Below are 13,743 nucleotides of genomic sequence, written 5' to 3'. Positions count from 1 at the left end.
TCCCACATTAGAGTTGTGCAACTGTTTGGCCTTGTGTAATGATCCAATTTGTTGGAGTTTGTTCAACACTTGGATTCCTCACATGTTGGAAAAACAACTTGCCCTGGCACATGCCTGAAAAGCTGTTTCTCTTTCTCAGAGCTACTGTAATGATCAATGATTTCTCACACATGTTGACCTCGTTTAGACGCACACATAGCCTTGCTTTCTTTCATAATAAAATTGTGCAAATGCCCAGTTTATGCACACACGTGTTCGCAGAGCTGTCCATGACGGTTTTAAACCATATGATGCTTTATGTTTAGGAAAGCCAGATCCTTGTGCTTCCAGTCCCTGTCTGAATGGGGGAACATGTTTCCACTACATTGGTAAATACAAATGTGAGTGCTCCACATCCTTCATAGGAAGACACTGCGAGATCAACAGAGGATCTAATCCAGCTTTGGAGGGTAATCAAACTCTTTTTTACCTACGAAGTACACTGAGCTGTTTGCCAACACGACAGGAATCAAGAGCTCACACTGCTCTTTTGCGGTAGTCACTATTCATTCAAGGTGTAACTGATATGCATGTTAGGAGGAGAACAGCAGTAGTCCATCTTCATTCAGATGATGCCAGGACGAAGCAACAGGTGCCAGTTCCTGCAGTAAAGCTGGGTTGTGTGACGCCTCCCCAGAGACGGAGCTGGATAAAGTCCTCAGTGCATTTGATACTCTCTCTGAACAGGGGTTATAACTCTGCTGTGTTACTGTTGACTATACAGGGTTTTCCACAAAGTGCGGTTAAATTTGTGTCCTGCTGTTCCATGATAGGATGAAATACCATCCCCTTGTCACCTAAAACATTTCACAAAAAGGATGTTTTTACAGCTTCTCCCTATTTATGGATCTGCTCGTGGCTGTAAATGTAGCCATGTGTTATTAGGTAAAGTGAGACAGGTTGGTTCTTTATGTTTTTGGGAAAAGCAATAATTTATTTTGTAGAAAGAAACAAATATCTGCCTCTGCTCACAGTGTTTTGTTTTATAGTGTTTCTAACAGTCTTTTTTTTTTTATTCAAGTGCAACATGTTCCTGGATCGACATCTTTGTTGATCCTGGAACAACATTCCAATCAACCAATCAGATTTGAGGGACAAGTTTACAGTTTATGTCAAGTTTAGGCTTGCAGGGTTAGGTGCTTCTACATCAGTGTTATTCACCTATTATTTTCCTCTGATTTTAAGGATAACTTGTGGGTAGGTTTAAGTTTAGGGGTAGGGATATGGTTAGATTCACATTTTCAGACCGGAATGTTGTTCAGTATCAACAAAATACTGTATGTTGACCCAGGGACACGTCTAACTCTGCAAAAATCAGGACGTGTGGTCTTGTCACTGCATTTGCTCCATAATAATAATAATTTTTATAAGGATGCTTTACAAAAGTTAGAGTCTCTAAAATTGTTCTAATTAACTTAAATAGCACAAGCTAATTGTAAAAAACATTTATATTAGTATCTAATATTAATGAAACATTTATAAATATGATAATGATATAATAACTGTAAATATTATAAGTGTTTAACAAATCTTACTCATTGCAACCAGTCTATTTGATACAGAATCATGTACACTTTGTATACTCTGTGCAACCAGCAGGTCTGGACTGTGGCCCCCCTGTGAAAGTCAAGCATGCAGAGGTGCAGTATTCCTCCACTACCCCAGGCTCCATGGCTCTGTATGCATGCCACCCAGGCTACACTCCCCTTCCCAGGGCCACCCAGAGCATCTGCAGCAGCCAGGGGTCCTGGAGCCAGCCTCCTGTCTGTGAAGGTTAGTGGAGACTTGCTGTTTATTCAAAACCCTTGTTGTTCAAAGTTTGCCCAAGACCTTCCCGCCCTGAAACCAACATTCCAAAATGGTTGGTTGGTTTGGAATGCTGGGAAGAAGAGCCGATGAGCCTACTAAACGTCAAACGAGTAGAAACACTCTAAAACAAATTGTAGTTTGAAACCAACATAAAGTTTTTGTAGCATGTCAGGGTGCTAACAGAAAGTAGTTAGGCCTTGGTATACAGTTCAGAGCTCTTAAACACAAAACAATTCTGCGGTCTCTCTGTGGGACATAAAGCATGATGCTGCTCTGGCAACATGAGCTACTACATCATCTGTATCACATCAAATAAATTGGCCAAGTACACAGTGAGACAAGGAGGAATCCAAATGCTTTGTTCGGCTTTCTTGCTGCAATGAGGTTGGGAAAGAGCTTGTCACCTAACACCTGATTTTTTTGTATTTACAGGAAGAATTTCTTAAATATCAGGTTCTTTTCATCTTGAAAAGTGTTTATGATGGACTTTAACGCAATGTTTCTGCAATGATACAGGGGGGAGAACAAGTATTTGATACACTGCCGATTTTGCAGGTTTTCCTACTTACAAAGCATGTAGAGTTCTGTCATTTTTATCATAGGTACACTTCAACTGTGAGAGACGGAACCTAAAACAAAAATCCATAAAATCACATTGTATGATTTTTAAATAATTAATTTGCATTTTATTGCATGACATAAGTATTTGATCACCTACCAACCAGTAAGAATTCTGCCTCTCACAGACCTGTTAGTTTTTCTTTAAGAAGCCTCCTGTTCTCCACTCATTACCTGTATTAACTGCACCTGTTTTAACTTGTTACCTGTATAAAGACACCTGTCCACACACTCAATCAAACAGACTCCAACCTCTCCACAATGGCCAAGACCAGAGAGCTATGTAAGGACATCAGGGATAAAATTGTAGACCTGCCAGGACAATAGGCAAGCAGCTTGGTGAGAAGGCAACAACTGTTGGCGCAATTATTAGAAAATGGAAGAAGTTCAAGATGACAGTCAATCTCCCTCGGTCTGGGGCACCATCCAAGATCTCACCTCGTGGGGAATCATTGATCATTAGGAAGGTGAGGGATCAGCCCAGAACTACACGACAGGACCTGGTTAATGACGTGAAGAGAGCTGGGACCACAGTCTCAGAGTGGAGTCTCTAAGAAAACCATTAGTAACACACTATGCCGTCATGGATTAAAATCCTGCAGCACACGCAAGGTCCCCCTGCTCAAGCCAGCGCATGTCCAGGCCCGTCCGAAGTTTGCCAATGACCATCTGGATGATCCAGAGGAGGAATGGGAGAAGATCATGTGGTCTGATGAGACAAAAATAGAGCTTTTTGGTCTAAACTCCACTTGCAGTGTTTGGAAGAAGAAGGATGAGTACAACCCCAAGAACACCATCCCAACCGTGAAGCATGGAAGTGGAAACCTCATTCTTTGGGGATGCTTTTCTGCAAAGGGGACAGGACCACTGCACCGTATTGAGGGGAGGATGGATGGGGCCATGTATCGCGAGATCTTGGCCAACAACCTCCTTCCCTCAGTAAGAGCATTGAACAACGACCCGAAACACACAGCCAGGGCAACTAAGGAGTGGCTCAGTAAGAAGCATCTCAAGGTCCTGGAGTGGCCTAGCCAGTCTCCAGACCTGAACCCAATAGAAAATCTTTGGAGGGAGCTGAAAGTCCGTATTGCCCAGCGATAGCCCCAAAACCTGAAGGATCTGGAGAAGGTCTGTATGGAGGAGTGGGCCAAAATCCCTGCTGCAGTGTATGCAAAAATGGTCAAGAACTACAGGAAACGTATGATCTCTGTAATTGCAAACAAGGTATCTGTACCAAATATTAAGTTCTGCTTTTCTGATGTATCAAATACTTATGTCATGCAATAAAATGCTAATTAATTCCTTAAAAATCATACAATGGGATTTTCTGGATTTTTGTTTAGATTCCGTCACTCACAGTTGAAGAGTACCTATGATAAAAATTACAGACTTCTACATGATTTGTAAGTGGGCAAACCTGCAAAATCGGCAGTGTATCAAATACTTGTTCTCCCCCCTGTATCTGTGTGAATTCACCCTGATTCATATACCTAACCAAGAAGGGCTCTACAATAAGCTTTTCTTGAATCAATAACATGTAGTTTTATGCCTTGTAAATATTTTTTTGTGGTGAGGTCAGTGAAAATATTTCCAGGATGAATACAAATCTAAACTACAGAATTTTACCCAACTGGGCCAAAACAAAAAAATGCTAAAAGAGTTAAATGCGAGTTAAATTTGTATGTACATGACTATAACTATCTCTTTTTCTTCAGAGATAAACGAGTGTTTGTCTCAGCCATGTATGAATGGGGGAACTTGTCGTGATAGGGTAGCCTCCTACCTGTGTGAATGTGAAGATGGTTTTACCGGCCAGCGATGTCAAACAGGTAACACACCGCTCTTGCTAAATTCTTAATTCATCTTATTTTATATTGACATTTTGATATTATAGATTTTGACATGTGTGTGTAAACACAGCTTGAGTTTAGATATCTGTGAATATTTTGACAGATATTGATGAATGCCTTTCTGAGCCATGTAAGCATGGAGGTACATGTGAGGATCAGCCTGGCTCTTACTTCTGCCACTGCCAGCAGGGCTATGCTGGACAGGACTGTGAGATAGGTAACAACATCAGAAATGTATTAACCAGCTTGGACCTTGATGTTTTGTTGTTTTAGGGTGTTCACATTTGGTGGGTTTGGTTCGATTAAAACGAACTCTGATTCGATTGCTTTGTTAGTGCGGTTCTTTTGATTGAGTATGAACGCTGCTATCTAAACCCTGGTGAGCATCAAACAAGCGGACCAAGATGCCTAAAAAGGTAGATCTCGGTCTGCTTCCAAACGAACTCTGGTGCGGTTCGACTGAAATATGAACGCAATACGGTCCAAAGACATCTAAACAAACCAAAAACTAGACGTGATGTCACAAGATACAACCCTAAAAATGTCAGATTAAAATGACAAACTTGTTTTTCTCACAATAGGAGCTACATTGCCCGTTAAAGTTCGGTACAGGCATCAGAAGCGCTGTGTCCTTGCAGCAGATCTTTGTTTCTGTGCAATGGAGGAATTCCTGCCACTGTTTTGACTCCTTTACACATTATATAAACTCATCACAAGTTCTCAGCTGGTCAAAATACCATCATAAGCACGCACATACAACGAGCAAATTTAGCCCAGAACACAGCATTTTCTTGGATGTTCGTTAAGTTACGCCGCAAAATACGTTTTATTTTTTTAGTATGTTCTGTCTTAAAACTTACAGTGTGTGAACACTAAGCAGACTAAATGACTAAATGACCAAAAGAACCAAGAGAACTGAATTACAAGTGTAAACACACCCTTACAGCCTTGAACTTGTGGACTTAATTTGATTTTTCTGCCACTGATCAACAGAAAAATACTTTTTATTTTCAAAAATGAAAACATATCTCTACAATGTGATCTAAAGTAAATACAAATATAAATTTAAACAGAATTGTTCACATAAGCTCATTTCGGCCGCCTGTATCCGGGATCTTGTCCTTTCGGTCATGGCCCACAGCTCATGACCGAAAGGACAAGATCCCGGATACAGGTGGCCGAAATGAGCTTTCTCCGTAGGGTGGCTGGGTGCTTCCTTAGAGATAGGGTGAGAAGCTCGGTCACTCGGGAGGAGCTCAGAGTAGAGCCCTCCTCCACATCGAGAGGAGTCAGCTGAGGTGGCTCGGGCATCTATTTCGGATGCCTCCTGGACGCCTTCCCAGGAAGCTGTTCCAGGCACGTCCCACCGGGAGGAAGACCTAGGACACGCTGGAGGGATTATGTCTCCCGGCTGGCCTGGGAACGCCTCGGGGTTCCCCCGAAAGAGCTGGAGGAAGTGGCTAGAGAGAAGGAAGTCTGGGCGTCTCAGCTTAGACTGTTGCCCCCGCGACCCGGCCCCGGATAAGCGGAAGATGATGGATGGATGGAGGGATGTTCACATAAATTTGACAATCTTTTAATATGAACTAAAATACTGGGGCAGCCAGCTGAAAAAAAAGTCACATAAATGTGTAGCTAAGGGGTTTCAATTAAATCTGGAATGTCCTATTTCTGGTTAGTCAATGTTGTGCTAGAACTTAAATTCTGATGGAAAAAACACTCCAAGCAGCTCCAGGTGAATTGTGGAAGTGTGTAGAACAGATTATCAAAGGCCTTAAAGAGATTAAAGACGGTCCCAAGCCCAGCTGCAAAAGGATGAGGGTGGTCACTCTGCCGAGGTGACCAGAGCTAGGTGACACAAGGGAAACTTGGCTGGAAACCATATGGAATATAGAGATCCAGAGAAGCCAGATGAGGTGGTTTGGCCATGTCTGTCGAATGCACAGAGACCACTTGCCGTATCAGGTCTTTTGGCGGCAGCAACTGGCTGGCTAGTCGGTGCAAGATCCACAACGCAGAAGACGTGGGCCAAACACACGGAGGAAGATCTAAGGAATATGTGGCTCAACCTCATTGACGCCAAGAGTATCGCCATTGATTGCAAGCATGGAATGGCATTATGAATGAAATTCGGAATCCTGTGGCACCCACAGCCGTGTATGCACTCCAGAGACAGCCTCGGCACGGCGCCAGCTTGGGACTAAAGTGAAGTGAAGTAACTAATGACAACTCTGAAAGAGATACAAGATTTTGTGCCTAAAATTTGTGAGGCTGTGCATGTGGGAGACTTCCACCAGCTAGTTCCCACTGTGCATCATCAGAAACACACCATCGCTAATGTGAATTGGTTTAAAACATGGTGGTGCCGGCAGCGTCATGCAAGTGTGGGTATCTGCAGGTTGGAGTAATGGGCATGATGAATGGTTGGGGTGTGCCAAAAGGTAGGGGCGTGGAGAAAGGTCTTCATCATTGGTCGCAAAAGCTGTCTTTCAGGTTGTGGGGTAGGGTTAGGGGTTAGTTTCTGTTGTAGCAATTCCCCTTTCGGCATGCTCATTACTCCGACCTGCAGCTATCCCTGTCTCGCATAATGGTGTGTGGAGATCCTTCTCTGCAGCATGCCAAAGAGGCTTGTGAAGGTAGAAGATAAAATGAATGTAGCAAAATATGGAAAAATCAAGAAGGAAAAGCTGATGGAGTCTGTGTGACACCTACCAGGTTGACTTGGAAAAAGGCTGTACACTCAGTCTCCAGCAACCTGAATGGGGAAAAACTGCAGTGGCCAAATGTGCAAATCTGATTTTATCCACACAGACTCAAGGCTGTAATTGCTGTCAAAGCTGCATTTGCTAAATACCAACCTAAATACTTACGCAAAACGTTAGTTTGTGTGTAATAATGGTAATGACCAATTTGTAGACTTTTTTTCACTTTGACATGAAAGAATATTTGTCTGTTGGGAAAAAAAAGTGTCTAGTTAAAATCCTCTGTGAAGTTGTAAAACTTCCATGGGGTGATTACCTTTGCATAATATTATGCGATTATTTTGCAAGTATTTATGAAGCATCTACAAGAAATCAGACAGGGCCTTTGTGAACACAACAAAATCATGCTTGTAGCTTGTTGGAATAACCTTATAAACCTTATAAAAAGTTGTGCTACAATAACTATAGAAAGAAAAAACAAACCTGCTTTTGTTGAGCCTTGATTCCCAACTCATTTTCCAGCTTGCATCTGCAACTGTTTTTGTCATTCTGCATAATTTGCTTCCCCCTTGATTCTGACTTACAGTAAATCTGTTTTGAGACACAAAACACTTCACACCTACTTTATCACCTACAAGCAGCACACCTCTCAAAATGAAGGATTTGCATCTTATAATACAGATGTGTGTTTGTTCTGCAGAACAGGATGGATGTGAGCCAAATCCCTGCTTGAATGGAGGTGTATGCCGAGGCTACAGGAGGAACAACCTGTGTGTGTGTAAAGAGGGTTATGTTGGAGACCGCTGCCAGACATGTATGTTAAATATTTATTAAATATTACTCCTGCTAAGGTGCACAATACATCACAAATTTGAGAAAATAGAAAATAATAAATATTAATATTTTAATTGACTTTCAATTGCTTCTGACAAAAAGAAATCTGCCTTCTAATTTACACTGACCTGGATTAATCAAAATCCTCACAAATCTAAAAGATTACTTTTCTTGATTTGAATACAATTGAAACTCTCAGTGAAATGTGTGCACCCTTCCACTTCCCGGAAGACTAAAAGTCATTATCTTAGTTCTGCACCTTTGTCAGATAGGGTGCTTTAAATGTAAGGTCTCAATTGATCCTCTGTTGCCGTCTAGTGGAGAACCCATGTGTACTGCAGCCATGCGGGAACCGAGGTGTCTGTTGGAGTGATAGGAGGGGGAACTACAGCTGCGCCTGCAGGGTGGGCCACACAGGGAGAGACTGTGAGAGAGGTCTGCTCCTGATCTTCCATTATTTCAAATCAACCCATATCCATTAATTTTATTTAAGTGGAGGCTATTTAGAAAGAAACTAGATATTAAGATAGAATGGAATTCAGTGTTTATGTGTTTTTGCTGGCAATGTGATTTGTTAAAGCAATTTGTTATCTGTTGTAATGTTTTGTTTTCAACCTTTTTTGTATTTAAGGAAACTAAGAATGTACATAGATTATACTATAATAACTATAATAGTTCTAGTTAAAATCTAAAAAGGTTTCAGAATTACAAAAGTTTACCTAGGATCCCACTTTATTAACCAATGCATTTATATGACTTTTCCAGGCGTTTCATGATTTATTGGATAAGCAAGTATTTTTTTTACTTACAATTTCTACTCGATAAAATATTTGAAAGCTCCTTATTGCTACAAAAATCTAAATTCTTTATAAAAATGCAGTTTTAATATTTTATTAAAGGTATGGTAGGCAATTTGTTTTATATACAGTTTTTGTTATACTGGTTGAAACTCTCTTCACATCCTGATAGCGGTCTAAATATTAAAACATGTACCTTTATCTTCTGTGGAAGTCTCAGGACCAAAAAATGTGCGTCCAATCATTGCATTCGGTCCTGTCAACATATGTATTTCCATACCTCTGCATACCCTGCTCACGCAGACTTCACATGTCATCAGCGCGTTATGTAAGGCTATGCAAAGTTATAGACAGACAGCCACCAAGCGCAAAAAAAAAAACTAATTAAAGAGAATCTGGACAATCTCTTTGTTCTAAGAGCTTGCCAAGGAATTCGAGAAAGGTATGGCTATTTCTCATTCTTCGGTAGTTGATGAGGGTGAGATGCTGAATGAGGATGTGTTATCCCTCAAATCTTCTGATCCGGCAGCAAGTGCACTCCTGGCTTCAAGCCAAGAAGACAGGATGTGGCTGTTGAGGACGATGATGTCTCTGACAAGCGATATCTATCCGAACATTATTGCCTTGCTCTCATAAGCCTTTAGTTTCTTCCCGATCTGCACGCTGAGGTGGAACATTTTTTGGAAGAGACCATAATTTGCCCGCATTCATCCATTCCAGCATGCAAATTTTGCGAGAGTGGAGGGGATGCATGAGCATGGATATGAGACTATGCCACCAGTTGAAGAAATGCTGATCAGTTATTTCTTGCTGGGGGAGGCATTGACGTTGAAGGCTCCCACTCTGCCAACCAAACCGCTGTGACATCACGTTTTGAATGGCAGAGTGTACACAGCAGCGGGTCAGGCCGTGGCGGCCCTGCACACAATGGCTGTTTTGCAGGCTTACTAGGCCAATCTGCTGAAAAACCTGGACCAGGGACAGGGGCTTCCCCCTGAGGCGGTAGCAGAACTCGCCACACAACAGATCTTGCACTCTGTGCCACCAAGCAAACTGCTGCCGTGATCAGGCCAATCAATGACGCCAATAAGTGGCCATGGAGAGGCATCTCTGTTTGAACCTGTCAGACCAGGGAGAAAGAGAGAAACTTTCTTCTCAGTGTGCCGGTTTCGCCCTCTGAGCTCTTCGGCACATCCGTTAAGATGGTGGTCAGGAAGTTCAGAGAGGCAACAGCGCGGTCTGTGCCCCTCAAGGCCTTTATACCTTGCCGGTCCAGGTCCACACCCTAAGCTTCTAGGTCTGAGGTCTATCTTAGTCTGAGGACCAAAGACAGGGCCAGAGGGTGTGCGTCGCCACTCACACTCCTCCACCGAGTAGAAATCAGAGGAGGCGCCACTCAAGGAAAATAAAACAGCAATTGAGGGAAGTATAGACACAGCCAGCTTTCTCGGGATGTAGAGGCCAAATAACATCTGCCTCCTTCTTTCTTTTCCTCCACCCCCACCATTCTGACTGAGGTCAGGTGGGGTGTGTTAGAGGCTTCCATCATGCACTTATATCAGGTCCTGAGGCTAGACCTATGTGTTGTTTGGCAGTGTTTTATTTTTTATACTTCTGCCCTCTGATTGGTTTGGCACAGGATACTGATTGTGAGTGTGTTGTTGTATATTAGGTTTTTAAGTTAAGCGTAGCCAGGCCGCCCAGGTTGGCACTATTGAGTCTTTGGCTCTCGATGTGTATGGCTCCATGAGCCTTCCTAGAGTGACTTCCAGTGGAAGAGTAGTCTCCTCTCATTTTAGAGAATTATTCGATTGAGACCTATGCTCCCCAGAGCTCCACTAGGATAGCAGTATCAGGTTTTAGAGCTCCCTTTGAGCCTCCTTGGTAAGCAGTCTTGACGTAGTTAGGCTTCGTCTTGTTTTAGAGTTGTCAAGCAAGCGTTGAAGCATCTGCACTTAGGAGCTGTGTATAAACAGTGGTGTTATGTCGTATGGCTCTCTGTGAGCCTCCTTGGCTGTCTGTTCTTAAAGTGGAGTGTGGTTCGGTCTCCTCTCGCTTTAGAGAGTTGTCTTGCTGAGCCCTCCACTCCCTAGGGCTCCGCCTGTATAGCAGTATTGAAGTGTTAGGCTCTTTGTTGAGCCTGTTTGGTAAGCGGTCTTTAGCGTAGAATGTAGCTCGGCTTCCTCTCATTTGAGAGCGATGTTATGCTGAGGCCTCTGTTAATAGAGTCCAGCCGGGGTGGTCATGCCAGGTTGTATGTTTCTCTGAGCCTCCTTGGTGGAACCACCCTAAGGGGAATGTTGCTATGTTTCCCCTCGATTTAGAGAGTCATCATGCTGAGACCTCCGCTCCACAGAGCTCCGCATTAGATAACATGTTCAAGTTGTGTGACTCCCTGTGAGCCTCCTTGATGAGATGGTCTTTTAGCGCAGAACTTAGTTAGGTTTTCTCTCGTTTTAGAGGGTCCTTATGCTGAAGACTCCATTCTGAGAGCTTTTTTGAGCCTCCCTGGTTATTTGTCTTCAAAGTGGGCAGTGCTAGGTTTCCTGCTGAGGCCTCCACCCCCAGAGCTCCGCCTGGATAGCAGTAGCCTATTGAGTTGTCAGGCTCCTCTTTGATCCTCCTCGGTAAGCAGTCCTTAGTGTAGAATGTAGCAAGGCCTTTTCTCGCTTAAGAGAAAGTTGTTTTTCTGAGGCCTCCGTTCTCAGAGCTCAATTGGGGTGACTACGCTGGGTTGAATTGCTATCTGTGAGCCTCCCTGGTATAACAATCCTTAAGAAAATGTTGTTAGGTTTCCTCTCAATTTAAAGAGTCGTCATGCTGAGACCTCCGCTCCCCAGAGCTCCGCATTAGATAACAGCTCCAAGTTTTTGACTCTCTGTGAACCTCCTTGATTAGGTGTTCTTTTAGCATACAGCATAGTTTGGTTTCCTCTCACTATAGAGGGTAGTAATGCTGAAGCCTCCACTCTGAGAGCTCCATGGAGGAAGTTGATTGGGTTGTAGTCTCTTTTTTTGATCCTCCCTGGTTAACTCAAGGGGTGTGTCCCCAGGATATATTTTTATCCTTGGCCATATTCCCTTTAAGGCATTCTTTGAATACCAGGCCCTAAGCTAAGCTGCCCAATGTAACCAGGGTTTCTGGCCCTAGGGAATAGAGTATCGGCGATCACTGGTACGTACCCCTAAGAAGGGGAACACTGTGTCTCATTGCCATGCTTCAGGCATGCATGCCCACATCTCCTTCAGACAAGAAGAGGATGACGTTTACTACAGCAGTAGTGACGGATTAGGTTTTATATTATGTGTTTTGACACGTGCTTCAGACACTGGTCATGCCAGAGGCATTCCCCATTAGCGCCCTAGGACGCAGTGTCTCGTTCCCCTTCTCAGGGAACCAAGGATACATTTGTAACCTGAGACGTTCTATGTCAACACTATCAATGTCGAAATGAATCTGCAGCAGTCAGGTGGTACAAGTAAGAGCCTCTGCAAGTTGTTTATGTTTATTATTGCTGTAATGTTATGTGGTTTGAGACATGAGAGATCATTCAACATTATTTAAGTCTCTTGCGATGCTTTGCAGAATCTACTGTGTGCGTTTATGTTTTTTTAAGTAGGCGTGGCTTTGGAGAATGCTATGAAGGAAGGATGGGATAATTGCTAACTTGCTATTGCTAGCCTTTCTGCAATTGCCTACCTTACTTTTAATTTACATTATTTTTCTACAACTAGAAATCACCTTTAAAACTATGCTATCACATACTTGAAAGAAAAAAATACAGTTGTCAATAGGGTGAGTTCAAATAAGATTTATTTTTTTATTTTTTTTACTGTAGTTTTAGCTTGTTTTAAAACCTGTTTTATCATCTTGAGGCCCCATTGGAAGTTTGCCTGAGGCCCCTAGTGGGTCGCAGCCACCTGGTTAAGAACCACTGGCTTAGAGGGTATTTGAGTTATTTAAAATACTTTCACTGTCCTCAGACCTGTTGCCTCCATCTGGCCTGCATGTGTTGCGGGTAGAAGAAAATGAAGTTGAGTTACGCTGGGATCAGTCAGATGCCACTCAGAATTTGATCAGCGGCTTTGCAGTTGCCTTTGCTCCTATTGGTCGTGGACCAAGGAAGACAGAATTCCTGGAGAAGCAGCATTCTACCTATGTGCTGCAGGGTCTGAACCCCGGACAGCTTTATAACATCTCCACCTTCTCTGTCAAACGCAACACCAACAGCAATGACATAAGCCAGCCAGCTTTTGCTCTCATCCGCACTAGTGAGAGCTCCCACTTTTTCTTCTGTACCTATATGGTGATTATGTCCCGTCCTGTTTCCTTAGCTCAATGTGACAGCAGGATTGCAATATCTGTTTTATATGACTTTATATTAAGTGTCTTTAAACTACTTTGTACATTTAAATTTAAACATATGATACAATGCACCCTTAAACTCAACCATACCAATATACCTGCCCCTAACTTTACCCATATCCCACCTCAATAGCAGCAGAAGTTTTTTGCAATACAACATGAACACATTAAGTATATTGTACCTAACATTTTGTTTAGTCTTTTATGTACAGTACATAGTAGCTAAAGACACCTAATAAAGTGTGACCCTGTTTAATGTTTGCTTGTTATGGCCTTTAAATTAATATTATTAATGTAATATTATTTGTGCCACAAGAAAAAATATGTAAAGCACTATTAAATGTGATTCATTTTCTCATCTGTATACACTAATAGTTCTAAACTAACATATACACGTAGAGTATTCACTCACAGGCTCTTCTTCTCTTGTTCTGTCTCAGGGCCACGTAAGGTGGAACAGCTGGAGGTAGTGAATGTGTCGTCTTCTCAGGTATGGCTGCGGTGGCTGGTGCATGTTGGCCGCCATGCTGCAATCAGTCAGATTCGAGTGTCCCTGGTGCCTGCAGATGGTAGTGGACCTCGCACAGCCGTTCTCAATAGCAGCGTTACAGAGTACACCTTCAGGTCAGTTATGACACAGAACAAGGTCAGAACATACACAAAGAAAGACAAAACACAGCTACAGCCACAAATTACTTCTCAAGCAAAGTGCACACTGCAAGACTGAAG

General features: G+C 42.7%; 1 protein-coding gene across 2 annotated transcripts in view; it reads left to right on the top strand.

Annotated features, from left to right (window-relative positions):
• The window catches only part of sned1 (sushi, nidogen and EGF-like domains 1), a 36,331-nt gene that overhangs the window by 14,600 nt on the left and 7,988 nt on the right, over window positions 1-13,743 (top strand). Inside the window, exons 15-22 of one of the 2 annotated variants that reach the window (XM_079840617.1) lie at window positions 306-449; window positions 1,639-1,812; window positions 4,182-4,295; window positions 4,420-4,533; window positions 7,719-7,832; window positions 8,171-8,287; window positions 12,633-12,920; window positions 13,455-13,638. In XM_079840617.1, the coding sequence (XP_079696743.1) occupies window positions 306-449; window positions 1,639-1,812; window positions 4,182-4,295; window positions 4,420-4,533; window positions 7,719-7,832; window positions 8,171-8,287; window positions 12,633-12,920; window positions 13,455-13,638 (1,249 nt within the window). Of the gene's footprint in view, window positions 1-305; window positions 450-1,635; window positions 1,813-4,181; window positions 4,296-4,419; window positions 4,534-7,718; window positions 7,833-8,170; window positions 8,288-12,632; window positions 12,921-13,454; window positions 13,639-13,743 lie in introns of both variants that reach the window. The other variant, XM_079840616.1, reaches the window with a different exon arrangement.

The sequence above is a fragment of the Gobio gobio genome (genome assembly GCF_949357685.1).
Source record: "Gobio gobio genome assembly, chromosome: 17".
In the NCBI taxonomy this organism is placed as follows: domain Eukaryota; kingdom Metazoa; phylum Chordata; class Actinopteri; order Cypriniformes; family Gobionidae; genus Gobio; species Gobio gobio.
The sequence above is the reverse complement of the archived record's forward strand: the minus strand, read 5'-3'. Positions and strand labels throughout refer to the sequence as shown.